The 13,774-nt window shown below is 44.0% G+C and overlaps 1 protein-coding gene across 1 annotated transcript in view; it reads right to left on the reverse strand.

The window, feature by feature from the left end:
* Positions 1-11,809: 11,809 nt before the first annotated feature.
* LOC136422413 (uncharacterized) overlaps positions 11,810-13,774 on the reverse strand; it is a 29,783-nt gene continuing 27,818 nt past the window's right edge. The window contains exon 3 of the mRNA XM_066410181.1: positions 11,810-13,627. Coding sequence (XP_066266278.1) covers positions 12,583-13,575 — 993 coding nt within the window. The 5' untranslated portion in view covers positions 13,576-13,627 and the 3' untranslated portion in view covers positions 11,810-12,582. The remainder of the gene's footprint in view (positions 13,628-13,774) is intronic.

Genomic DNA, 13,774 nt, shown 5'->3' on the forward strand with positions numbered 1-13,774 from the left:
GTTGTTTGTAACTTATGTAATACATTCTTCAAAATGCGTTTTTACCAGAAAGAAGCCTAAATGACAAAGACTTGTGGCTCCTCCCTTGTTTTGACCCCTATCTACTACTTTGATGTACCTTTTGAATTGCCAATGATCCTCATTCCGAAATGACAATCACGGAACAAGGTCACAGAAGGTCACTCTCACACTGATTATATCAGACATGGCCGCCATCAGCTCTGATCACGTGACATGAGTCAGTGAACAGAAACAGTGGCTTCATTCAAAGGTTTCAAACATGAACACCGTGGCGTCCGACAAGGTCAGTTAGAGGTTAGACTTCCCAAGTTGACTGGTCCTCTTCAGACGGTCTCAGAACGTGTCTTGTTTTTCTGATTCTTCCTACGTATTGACGTCGGGCGCGCCTTATGATGAAACAAGCAAATCTTACAGACTTGTGTTTGTATAAGTTTATAACCACCTAACAGTGGACGTCTTCAAGCAGTGGATCTAATTAATGACCTGGCAACTGACACATAAACAATAAATCTTAGCAACAACTGTCTCTTAAAACCAGGCCTTGGAATTTTCTTCTATTTCACGTACACGTCTATGTGGAGACCTGATCAAAGAGCTTTAGAATACTCTTTGTAAAAAAAACTAAAAGGAAATAATATTGTTCCCGACAACGATTGACTCAGTATCTATTCAAATGCTTCTCTGTTGTTTTATATCTAATGTAGTTACATGTATATAGTCATGGGGACACCATGTAAACAGCGCGGTTTATCTTTCTGGCGATCTGGACATGACAGTCGCGCCACGCCTGAGATTGAAAGGCTTGTCAAATAGAAAGAACTTGGCTCGAGAAATACACGTAAATACGTGATTCTATGTCCACAAATGTATCTGAGATTTGTTACAAAGAGTATCATATACTCAAAGTTTGGTCATACATTTATGTTTGAGTATTACAGTTTTTTAACTGTTAATCTTTTTTCTCATTACTACATTGTTCTCACATGATATAATTGGTTCCTTCACTGTTTTTCTATCTTCCGCATTCTCCTTCTCAATCCCTTTGTGCAATGTCTTATTCTATCATTTTCACGGAACTCCGAAAAAAAGCTGCATAATCATTCGACAAATCCGCTTCCCTACGCCCCTTATCTGCCGTCCACATGTTATCTGTCCGAGCCGCGACAAACAACGATGTTTTCCCCGCCTAGTCTTTTCTTCGGCCGGAGTCACGGCAGTGAATGTTATCTTTCCAACTCACAAACTCACGTCAGTTAAGACGTGTCGTTATCAATATACAATGGACGGTCGGCTCCGACCCGACGACGTCTGGACGACCGGTGGCACTACGGCCGACATCATGCAAAATTATGTCCCCAAATGGCAGAGATAACAAAGTGACGCCGATTCGCGAGTGGACACTCAACATCTTGCTCTCCAATACCCCTCCAGGCTATGTATATAAAAAAAATGATAATTGTTGTACAGACATTGTACCCTTCGTGGTTTGGCGCAGCATTCGGTCTACAGCAGGTCACTCTGCAATCATAATTATAAGCTATGTGTGGAGGAAACTGGTTAAATGGACTGGGTATTGTATTTTACATAATTTTCAATTACTTTTTGGAAGGTTTAAAGCCTTGCCTTGTAGTTTCCTACGTTCTTGGTCAGACAATGTTGCTTTTGTGGTCTTTCTGGTCATTAACAATTACGCGAGAGAGTCAGGACTATCTCTGATGCTCAGGTTGTAAAGTTTTATTCCGTTCCAAATCATTTACCCTTTGCTCCTGGATAAAACCGTTGTCTTTTCCCGACGGTCGCGCACTTGTAACTTTGTAACTGTGGAGCACGGGCGATAATTACACGTCTGACACATTTTACGGCTTCCTTTAATCCAATTCAGAACATTTTCAATCAGGTTCTTCATTAGCCCTGTAGAGTATTGTCTCGTTCTGTCAACAACCGCGTGTGTCTATTTTTCCTCCATCACCAAAGCAGTGCCGACACGAGTCCTGTCTCCTCTCGGCTTGGGGTCACCAATTGTCCCGTCATTTCCATCACAAGTGATCTTTCAATATTAACTTTGTACCCATAGAGCTCAAAAAAGCGCATCGAATCGGGAAAATCGTCCCCGCCTGCCGCCCCGCTGCGAAAAACTCATCGGGATGAGCGGGGCCGAGCGCCCGCCGTCACCAAACAATGCGATGGGTAAATATTTCCCCGAACAAAAGGAGGAAAATTTCAATATCAAGGAATTATCGCATTATGACCACCTGATCCTGCGCGGAACAATGGAGGGTGATGAGCCCTAATTGGGGGAGCGGCGTCTGTTTTTGTAAGGCACGACCTTCAGGTTGGCGACGGGACAGCGCCGAGACAACATGGCGTCCCGACTGGTAAAGCACGTCGTACGGACTGTGTCAGAAATAACAGCTCCGTACGTTTGATCAATGATAAAGGACCGGGCGATTAGATAGGTCGGGATACATATCAATAGAGGTTTACAGTGTTGCATATCTCCCTGGGAAAATGACGTCTAGAATTTTACAGAAAATCGCAAAGAGAGAAGTACGAAAGACCAGATACTTCAACCGTTTTACGTTTGACTGAATTTTAGTTGATAAAAGGAGATCCATGAATTTTACCCCCTTGTGACCCTTCTCCGACCTTTTCACCCATCATCAAACGTCAGAATTGTTTATTGCTTTTTAACGTACTGATCAGTTCTTGATCTGTTGTATTTGTTTACGTGCCTCTCTAGCTTTTCAAAACAGTTCAACATTTAATATATTAGCTTCTTCCTGTGCTGCTGAAACATAACTATCTGTTTTGTGTTCTTTGTAACCACGTTCTACTTTCTTTTTCCTCAGAATGACTTATATTGTGTTGTACTATTGTGTGGTGAGAGTTGTGAAAGAGCCCGAGGCAGTACATGTCTGTACACTATCTTATCGGGCGTCGGTTGTAGACTTCTTTCACGACCGCCCTTTTTTGTGTCTGCCCTCCCCCTTTCGAAAACATCTGCCTTTCAAACCTTATTCACATTGAAATCAGACGGTTTGGCAAGTGGAAACACTACCAGATTCTAGATTTCAATGAAAGTATTATTTTTTTGTTAACATTTTGGTATTCTATTTCATTTTTTAAAATCAGAATAGTTGTGGTACATAATGTTGTTTTATTTCATCGTTATTGTTCTTCATTGAACCAGGGTTTTCAAAGTATGTCCCACAACTTAGATATTAAGTGAATGTACGTTATTTCTTTATTTCACCAACATATGCTATATCATTTCTCACAAGTAGCGTTGTACTTAGAACACACAGTTAAATCCTAGGATCAACTGCATGTGATAACGTTCTTCTCATGTCCATATTTTCTGTTCATAATTTTCTGTTCAATATTCGACCAGCAACAAGAGATAGAAGTAACGAGAGAGAGCAATGATCACAAAAACTCCTCTCTACAGATCATCTTTATTCATCTGAGGGGACACAGACGGGTGCCCCCCCCCCCCCCAACCACCTGTTATACTTATAGGTCAACTATTGGAAAAGCTACGGGCACGTTTCTTCAGTATATCCCTTGATGAAACACAGATTGCACTTTCACATCACTTTCTGAGGAGAACTCTTTATGAAACTCGTTAGTAACAGGTTTTGATTCAAGAGCACTCGCCGAAAATGACCCGAGGTTTGTCTTCCTCTGATTCGAACAGTAAGTTGTCGGACCGGCCCCACCTTTCCGGTTTACTCTCACCTTGATTGTAGACGACAAATATCCTTTGTTCTTAAATTGAATTCTCTAAACAAACAGAAAAACTCAGCTCCACTGGGTGCCTCTAATTACTATTGTTGTCCGCCATACACGCGCTTTCTATACCTGAAAAGGTCCGTTTGAAATCTGCTTTAAAACGCCGATATTTCAGCGTCCCACTGAGTGACGTATGGGGGGTGGCGCCAACATTCTGCTCCTCGTCATGAAGTAGTCAGCTCTTGCATTTATTTCAGCACACGTCAAATACAGTGTAAGTCGTGTGTTGTATTAAACCCATCTCAACCTATATTTCTAACATCACAAAGAGACGAGAAGAAGCCGTAGTTTTAGAACCAATGATTTAGATCAGTATTTGAGGTCTTGTCAGTGTCATTAAATGTACTTTATTACGACTCTATACATGTATGCCGGTACTTAGCCCTAGAGAGAGAGGGAGAGAAAGAGAGAGGGGGAGTGAGAGAGAGAGAGAGAGGGGGAGGGAGAGAGAGGGATTTAGAAACGCAGGAAAAGCCACAAGGGACCAACAAAACAAGCCGTCGTTTCGTGTGTGTGTGTGTGTGTCTGTATGTGTTTGTGTGTATGTTTGTGTGTGTGTGTGTGTGTGTGTGTGTGTGTGTGCGTATGTGTGTGTGTGTGTGTGTGTGTGCGTGTGCGTATGTGTGTGTGTGTGTGTGTGTGTGCGTGTTCGTCTTTTAAACTGCACTTTTACATCTTGCATCATATTCCAATTATGAAATCAACCGAATCACTCAGCGACCGCCGTCTATTCTAGTGGACAGGAGGCCTTGTTGATCCTCTATTGAAGAAATGTTCTGTATAACATGTAAGTTGTAACGTGACCCAAGATGTACGCTGTGAACTGCCTGATCTGTACCGTCGCGCCAGTAACGAGCCCACAGTAATGAGGTGTTGGCTGATGGCAGGACAATGCAAGTTTCCGGCCATCCATTCCTGTGTCATGAACCATTCTCCCGGGCAAGACGGAAATTAAAGTCGAGTTCAAGGATCCGTGCCTGTGATGTCTGCTCGTTTTGTTTCTCACTGTGTTCCTGTGTGGGTTTCTTCATCGCGACACCGGCTTTAGAAAAGGAGGAAAACAAAGATCTCAATCTACTGAGATGTCTCCCCATGTTTTATTTTGCTTCGATATCACATTCTCACAGAGAACACATTTGTGGCGCTCAGTTAGATGAAGTCTCTTATCGTTATACTTCGTTTGGTTCAGACCATGTCCGTTATTCATTTGGAAACTCGCACCATAATTCAACAGCAAGTAGAGTACTTTTGAAAGTTAGAGTTCTCTGTAAATCTATTGTTATTTGACATATGTTGTCAGGAACAATCAAGTCAGCTTGTAGACAATAAAATCACTGTTTTATCAACAGTCTTAATAATGTGTAACAAATAAGCATGTCCTAGTTTAGACTGTCAACTACCAAGGCTATTTTTTCCACTCGTAATCAGTACATAGACATATGGTCAGCTAGTCCTCATTTCCGTTTTGTGACAGTCCTGTTCGAGGCAACATATTTCATGATGTATTGTGAGGAGAACACAGGTATGCTTCAATGGAACCCTTGTTACACACTTCTACAATCTGGACCTCCGCAAACGCTAAGTTGACAATGACAAATCTGGTGTGTCAGCTGACTCATGGAAAGCATATTTAACCGCATCCTCTACAAAGGGAGGTACAGCACAGTTACAGCTGCGATCCACACGCTAGCTTCATCATTCGTCATCATCAATATCCACAAGGCTTTTTTTTCTTTTCCTTCATCCGTGTCTGACTTCCTGTACCGTCGGATGAGATGGAACAATGGCGTTCTGGTTTACTGTTTTCTGCTCGTGGACTGCACACGGCTCTAATGAGCCATGTGTTTTCTTTGGTGCTTGTTGTTCAACAATTTGACATTTTACAATTAAATGACCTTGGATTCAACATATCAATATTAGCAGCGACCTTGTAAGCGTGCTAGTTTTAGAAATTTCAGATAGTTGTTCTAAGCCCCACCCCCTCCACCAGATGGAGAGTTGAGCGACAAGGATTGGATTTGTATGACCCGTACCCTGTGACTCCAACTATTGAATACGATCCATGATGTAAAAGTACGATGTAAAAAGCAACAAAACACACAAAACTTACAAAATACACTTTTATTGATAAACTCATTTCAACTACTAATGGAACATTCGGTCGCTCAACGGTTGCCACTTGGCACTATAACAAACGGCATACTATACTGTAACTCCTACGTACGTTAAAGACACAAACATTGTGGGTGGCATTACTCCCTTCAACAGTTATTGTAGCCCTGACCCATCTGAGTTCTGTCAGTTCATCGATCACCTCTCTGTAAGTAGGTTCATTCACACACAGCTACAGCCCAGTGGAGCAATACTTCCATAAAACGTTTTGAGGAGAAGCTGAAACAAAGACGCGCTTCTTGGCCAATTCCCATGTTACATCATTCATCATGTGACTCTCCAAGATCACCTCTTTCACGTAACGGCACCACTTGTCGCCTGCTAGATGAAGCATCTGATGTAAAGAACTTGGGTGGTACATTTTTTTAACGTGACATTTATTGACTTCACTAAATCAAAGGAACCAAATTTGTCGTCTTTCTTGAATACCTTTACCATATCTCTGTTCAATTTCTTTCTTTACCCTTATCAGATGATGCTCTAAAACAAGTGAACGGAATGGATATTGTCATATTGTGACATGGAAACTGTAGATTTTGTTTTATGCTGACCATTGTGTAACCGTTACACTGTTCAATTTGAGCTTTATTTGTACTTTGTGGTATATACATCACTGAGCACGCTGTGCCCTAGGACAAAACGATGAATTTCGAAGGGAACGAAAATAAACTCTTAACGAGTAAAACAAAGTTTTGATCGTATGGGAAAGTGAAATCCCCCCTAAGTACCCTTGACCTTTCCTACGAGTTATCAGTAAGATATATATTCATCAGATAGTGGATAGAAAGTTAAACTATTGTGGCGTCTGATTTGCTACATATATGGCATGTTTACCGTTTTCTCAATAATTTGTTTTCAACACTTTTTTAGATTGATGAAAACCATGCATGTCTCGCAATTGGAAGAATAGTACCGTTATTGCTGATAACCCTGTTGACTTTCAACACACGACAAGAGATGGACAAATTGAGACAGGTTGAGATGGATTCTCCGTGCGTTTCTGGCCTGATGTCGCCATAAGTTTGTCCCCATGGTGTGTTCTGGGCGCACGTGCACCCCGTGTTACCGCGGCATGAGGCGGGGAGGGGGCAATCAGGGTCGGCAGGTGGGGGGACAGGGATGATTGTCCGCCTGCACGCAAGGATAGGACTGTCTCGGACGGGAGTAGAAATGCCTTGTCAATCCCTGGCTTTTGTCCCAAGAGTTTGCAGGACTAAAATCAAACACTGCCGCTGGAAAAAACCAAAGTAACTACCATCAGGTTTTCTTCATCTTTCCGTCGATCAGGGAGGATTGATGTTCCTGTCATCGCACAGAGAGACGTTCTACTAAACCGCATCAATGCTTTCAAGTTCTTAACGTGCAACGTAAGAACGGTAGATAACAGCAAAACACCGCTCAACTGAAAAGATTTGTTTGTTGTCATCTTCCTGTTTCCTTCCGTATTTTCTGCTTGTTGTCTTATTGTAAAGTTAAGCTACATGCTCAGATCATATCTAGGCTGAACGTCATATGTAAACTTGAAAATAAGTCAGGCTATAGTTCATCAATCTCCTGACTCATTTTCTGACGTTCCTCTTGTAAAACACATTCTCCTCTTTTAGCTTCTGTATCAGAATGATGGCCACATTGCTCATCTACAAAATCTTTGCTCTTCGTTCAACCAGCTACAAATCACGTTTGATGATATCCTCCCCCACTGCGCCGTGTGTGCGTCCGTCCCACTGAGACGTCTGCACCACATATTTGATTGTGTTTCCTCTCCGGTTAACAGGTGGCAGCCCGCGTGTTAAGTGATCCAGGGGAGAACCAAGCCGCCTGTTATTCCTGTCCGCCACACCCGGCACAATGGCGGCCAGCCTCCCGCCGTCCTCATCGTCACCGAGATAATTACACGATCTGGCCAGGAACGGACGCTGAATAACAAAACTACTAGAGGTACAAGCAAAATGCGAGCTTTAATGTGGTATGTCGAATGCCCCTAATGAGGGATTTGTGTATGATCCAAGACACGAGAACACGCCTCGTTATTTCAACACGACAAACGACGGGCAAGAGCAACAGATGTAAACTTTAGCATCACTTCAGCAGTGGTGGCAGTACTCTTACTATCAACCTGAGTTTACATTCTGAGAATACTTTTGTTTGGCTGTTACACCATCAAACAAGTGTATAGAAAACATCAGAAGATTCAATACTTGATTTCGTATATGTTCCGCTGCGCAACTCTGCAAAAACGGTCGTCTATTTGTAAAAGATTTATAGTTAGGGACTCTCTCAATATGTTTACTTTCGCATAGATTCTCTCACTTTTCGCAATTCAAAAGCAAACAACATTTGCCATACAGTCGATTATTCTGGTTTGTTTCTTTAGACGTGACGAAAGTCAGTGTACCAGAGCGCCATCTTTATGAGTGAGAGCAGATGCTCCCTTTCACAAGCGAGTGTGTCGTGCGATGGTCGGCTGCGCGTTGCCCGGTTGCCGCATGATTACCCCGAACATCTCGCTCGCTGTCCGCAGATCGGCGACAGATTGTCGCGGTGCAGCAGGAGCCGCGGTCCGGGATGAACAATCACAATGAGCTGCAACATCCAAGTTTATTAAGTCTTATCGGATTTTAACGCTTAGGCTAATCAAATGGAAACGGAAAGAAATACATTTGTCTAAAGAAGATTATGATACCCCTTTGTTTTCTTTCAAACTTGTCCGTGCATTCTATGGAACCATAGCGGGGGGAAAACAACCACTTCAGAGACAAATGTTACATTCCTATAATCTGTGGTTATTCGTGTTTATCCATAAGATTGAATGCATTTCAGATGTGTGTAGAAGTATCGAGCATTGCAAACGTTCCTAAGTTTGAATAAGAAACAGTAGATACGTATAGAAGTCTGCATGTCTACATCACAATCAAACAAAACTACCTAAGCTGGGAGTAATCCCTTCTTTAAGTATGCTGATAGTTGTTTAATGCTGTCGTAATCTGCGGTATAAGTGCGCGTAATCTGTCCCCACCATATGCTGGTACAGTTGGTGAGTCCGGTGAGGCATGTTCGGTTGTGAGCTGGCGGATTCCTGGAGTCTTATCAGCGGCTCCAGGACATCGCGGTATGGACGAGGCAGATGTGTTCTTGTTCTGTATCTAAGGACTATTGTGCCCAATGTCTATTGTCATAGATACGTTTTATTTCGTAAGGTTCACCCAGAGATACTGATTGGGGCAAGCGAATACCATAACTGAAACTTGTGCTGAATTGTAGTCTCCCAGTGCATTGTTGTTGCTGTGTCAAATTGTACGTGCTACAAAATGTCAATTGGTTTTAGTTTGAAAGTGGTGTATCTTTAGCCTCCGTTGCAGACTCCTTCCGACAGTTTTCATTTTCTAAGTTTCAGTTTTACAATTACATTTGTTCTTGTTGTTGGCCGGGCCAGCAATAAGAAAAAAAATGTAATGGTATAAAACAATAACTTAAAAAAGAAAACAGCCGGCAGGAGTCTGCATCAGAGGCTAGTGTATCTTAGCTCCAATACAGTTTTAATTTACTCAGCTTGAACGAACAAGTGCAGATTTAGCGATCCTTCGCTTTTGTTTTCTTTTGTTTCATAGTAACGTCCATCTCAGGAAAATAACAGTAAAACAGGTACTGGTATGTGTTCTGCCTATCTTTGTCTGACCACAATTTCGTTTGGAGACTTTCCTAACAATCTCCTAGTGCTATAGATGGCTGTGCTATTTCCAGCAGGCTGGTTCTAGTAATGGAAGCGCGACACCTCACCCGGAGTTGACCCGAACAACAGAATAGGAGTGAGTACCTCGGGGTCCGAACCCGGGACCGCGGGTACCAGTAATCACAGAGTCCGAAAATTGCCCGAATTCCTGGAAATTAACGTGTCTAAGGAGGTACAACTTCCACTTAGAACGTGGAGATTACCGGAAAGAGGACTGTAATTTTGTTAGGACGGAAGGTAAGAATTTGCTTGCGTCGAAATTAGAAATGTTGAATTCGAGAGCGCGCAAGGCGTCATAAAAATTCCACTTTTTGAGGTCTCCGCGCCTATGGTGACACTCGTGCTCTTGCCTTGTAATTTGCGGGGAAAATGAAGCGGAGAGCCATTTGCGGCTACTTAAAGTCTCTCTCTCAGACGTCGTCCAGGCCTGTATGGTTGAAGGGATCCCATTATCACCATCACTTGGACAACATCGGAGCAAGGAAGAGGAAAATTCTGTCTCCTGCACTCAGAGGGGAGTAAAGTGAGCCTTTAATGCTGCAGGGGCCTGGCAGCGCGACCTTTACAACACACGGGCACAAACCAAATCCACAGGTACAGCGGGCAGGAACATTTCGGGAAAAGAGAGCACTTCGAGTAGGGGATATAATGTGGCCCTACGTTTCAAAGCACTTTCGTAGTTTGATTTGCATATCGTACTGGTACCAAGTGAAAACTGTAACGCTTCTACTGACAATGACTAAGCTCAGTTGCGCAGAACTCTGGAGACGTCGACTTTGCCTAAATATGACTTATGTGAACACCAAAGTTTGACCCAAAGCGCTAGATTGTTACAATGTGAAACCTCACTGAACGAATATCAGAATCTTTTGTTAGAATGTTCGCGAAAAATCAACTACATGTTTTTGTTTCCATGTCCGTCGTTGTGTTGGCGCCCTTTTTGTTTGTACGGGTTTCTTCTTTGTTGCTACTTTTTCAAAGATTAAACATGCATCCTACTTTCACTGAAAATGCAGTTGTATTACTACAGAGGTTGAGTTGTATTTGTCTTCGCTGACTTATATTCCCTGTCACCGTGAAAATTCACGGCGAATTTCCCTATTGTTGGCGCACGTCTGGAATAGGAGGACTGGAAAAGGGGCCAGATTACCCGCTCTCCGGGCCGTATTGTCCAGCTATCGGCCGGGGAAATGTATAGCTTCCACCCACTGTACCCTTCAGACGGTTAACAAAACAGCGAGCACATTGTGGCTAGTCAAGCCGATTATGTTCGGAATGGAACGAATCTGGGTGTAAACAGAACTTACTTGTGCAATATGGCTACAAAATAACCGTTACGTCAATCAGTTCAAGCCGAATTAAACCGCCGAATCAAGACGTTTGAATGAGATTGCACCTGCTTTCATGAAATCACTACAACTGCAGCTGTCGGTGAACAAAATTTGATGAGAAAATTTACCCTTATCATTCTATCCATAATGACTCGAGTTCTATCTATGTTGGTGTATCTTGGCTGAATTAAGGTAACTTTGAAATTTGAAAAGTGTCGGCTAAAACCATTTCCCTTTGTTCTGAATTGCTGCAATGGGTGCACGGGGTAACGTTAGAGTCCCGAAGACCGCTGTGGCACAGACATGTTTTCCTGGTCATTATTTCTAATATGCACACAAACTATAAGATCTCCCATTCTTTCGTACGTTGGGTTATCATAGCATATGCCACGCCTGGCGCCTGATTTTACTCAGAACAAGTAATTTCGCACTTCTGTTCCTTCTCTCGCTCTAAACTTTCCGTCTGACATATAGAGGCCTGGGGGCTCCACAGATCCCCTCATTAATACCAACTAATTGCTAAACAAGGCTAAGCTTTGAAGCACCGAACAACGAAGCGCAAATTATACGCCTTTAAAAAGTATAGGACAGTGCGGGACGGGGAATATGGGGGGATTAAAGAGACCAAACGGGGAATATATGTTTTTAAAACTAATCATCTAATCAAGCCTAGCGCTTCGTGTCAGGCTCTGAACGATGTATCCACTAACAATATGTTGCAGACTGTGCAAAATAAACAAAGTAAGGTACGCACACATAAGTATATAATGATAAACAGTAGCGTTTATTCTGAATGATTGTTAGAAGCGCCCCCGTGAGGAGGGGTGTACCGTGCACAAGCTCTCTTCTCCTAGGAACAGGAGTTCAGATTGTCTACAGGTGAACTTTCCAGTAAAAATTCTGCTAAACAATTCACAACTGTGGCTCGTCGTCATGCAGTGGTGGGCATGGCTTTATATACCTTCACCGTGTCGAGGATTAAGTCACATAAATATATATCCGTAGCGTAGATAGAAAAAATATTACATCGTATAAATATAGATATAGATAGACATATTTGCTATACTCACATTTTCATAAGGCACTCCAAATGCCGCTCTTTTTGGTAATATTTACATCGAATAAGGAACTATATCTACATCCGTAACTCTTCACAAAGATGTTCGTTATTTCTAAACGTAAGCTTGCCTAACCTAGAAAAGAGAAGGCTCGTTAGATAATTTGCTAATAATGTTACATTTTAACTACGTCTGAACAAAAAAGTTCCCGTAAACAAACATAGACTTTCTAAGGAGCGTCGTAATAGTGAGAAATGTAAACAAAACTTCAAAATAAACTAACGCAGAAGCTAGTGTAAACAGTTAGTGTTTACGGATTGTTATCCGATTGAATAGCGATTGCCCTCTGTTGGCACAAGGAGTCTTTCAGAAGTCTATTCAGTTATTGTCACTCCCTCTCGAAACCGTACAGAACAATAGACTGTCCTAACAAGACAATTCGTAACAAACTGATTCAGAAAACAAGGCTTAAAAGTCCTCACATGGTCGGCCTGACGCCTGTTGAAGTGACCGGGCACTGGGTAGTCGGAGACAGTGCTGTCATTTGTCCAGGTTTCGGGGACATCAGTTTGTGTTTTTTGTCCACATGAGTGCCGATGTGGCCGATGAAGTCGTACACGTTGGTGAAGTAGACAGCGCAGAAGGTGCAGATCATGGGCGGGGGGTCGGCCTCGGGGACGCCGCCGACAACCGCGGGGTGCTTGCTTGGACAGGTCATCGGGTAGGCGCGGAAGACAATCGGCTTGAGCGGCATGACAGGCCGAGGGCCGGGTGGGCAGAGCCCGTTGGCTGCCATGTAGCAGCCCAGGAAGTGCGCCTGGGCAGCTGGGTGGACGTGTGGAAGGGGATGATCCCGCGGGATGGCCAGGGGATGGAGCGGGAACATCGGCATGCGCGCGTCGGAGGGTTTGGCGACGCCGTCCGAAGGCGGCGACGGCTTCTTCGGCGAGTCAGACTCGTCGCTGGTGACGCTCCTCTGGTCCAATCCGATCTGATCCTCCATGTCATCCTCCTCGTCTCCCTCCTCCGGACACCTGTGAATCTTCTTGTGCCGCTCCAGGTTGGACTTGTGGCTGGTGGCGTAGCCGCACAGCCCGCAGACGTAGTCCTTCCTCCCGCTGTGGACGGTCTGGTGCCGCTTCAGCAGGGCCTTGCGGCAGAAGTTGCGGCCGCAGACCTTGCAGGTGTAGCCGTAGCGGTGGTGCTGGTAGACGTGCTCCCGGAGCTCGGCCTTGCTGCTGAAGTGGTGATCGCAGCACTCCAGGGACTTGGTGCAGGCCAGGTGCATGGTGCTGATGTGCCGCTTCAGGTTGTTCCTCCGGTTCGTCTCGTAGCTGCAGTGCGGGCACTTGAACATCTTCCTTCCCATGTAGCAGTGTGACGAGTAGCTGTCGAGGCGAAGGAAAGGCGCGGGCATCGGTGCTGAAGCCATGTCCTCCCGATAACTGCTCTGCATTAGCACGCTCCTCATCCCACGGGCTCGGAGTCCTGGAGATGCTCACTCGGGCTCGGCAAGACGAGTTCTGGAGCAGGAGAGAAGCAGACAGCGGTTTTATGAATGGGGAACCACGTTACCTCATCGCGATAATAGTACTAATGAATATTGTAGAAGACTTCCCCCAGAACCCGCTGTGCGCCCGGAGCCACTGCCCCGGCCCCTGGTGTCACTC

The sequence above is a fragment of the Branchiostoma lanceolatum genome, chromosome 17 (assembly GCF_035083965.1).
Source record: "Branchiostoma lanceolatum isolate klBraLanc5 chromosome 17, klBraLanc5.hap2, whole genome shotgun sequence".
In the NCBI taxonomy this organism is placed as follows: domain Eukaryota; kingdom Metazoa; phylum Chordata; class Leptocardii; order Amphioxiformes; family Branchiostomatidae; genus Branchiostoma; species Branchiostoma lanceolatum.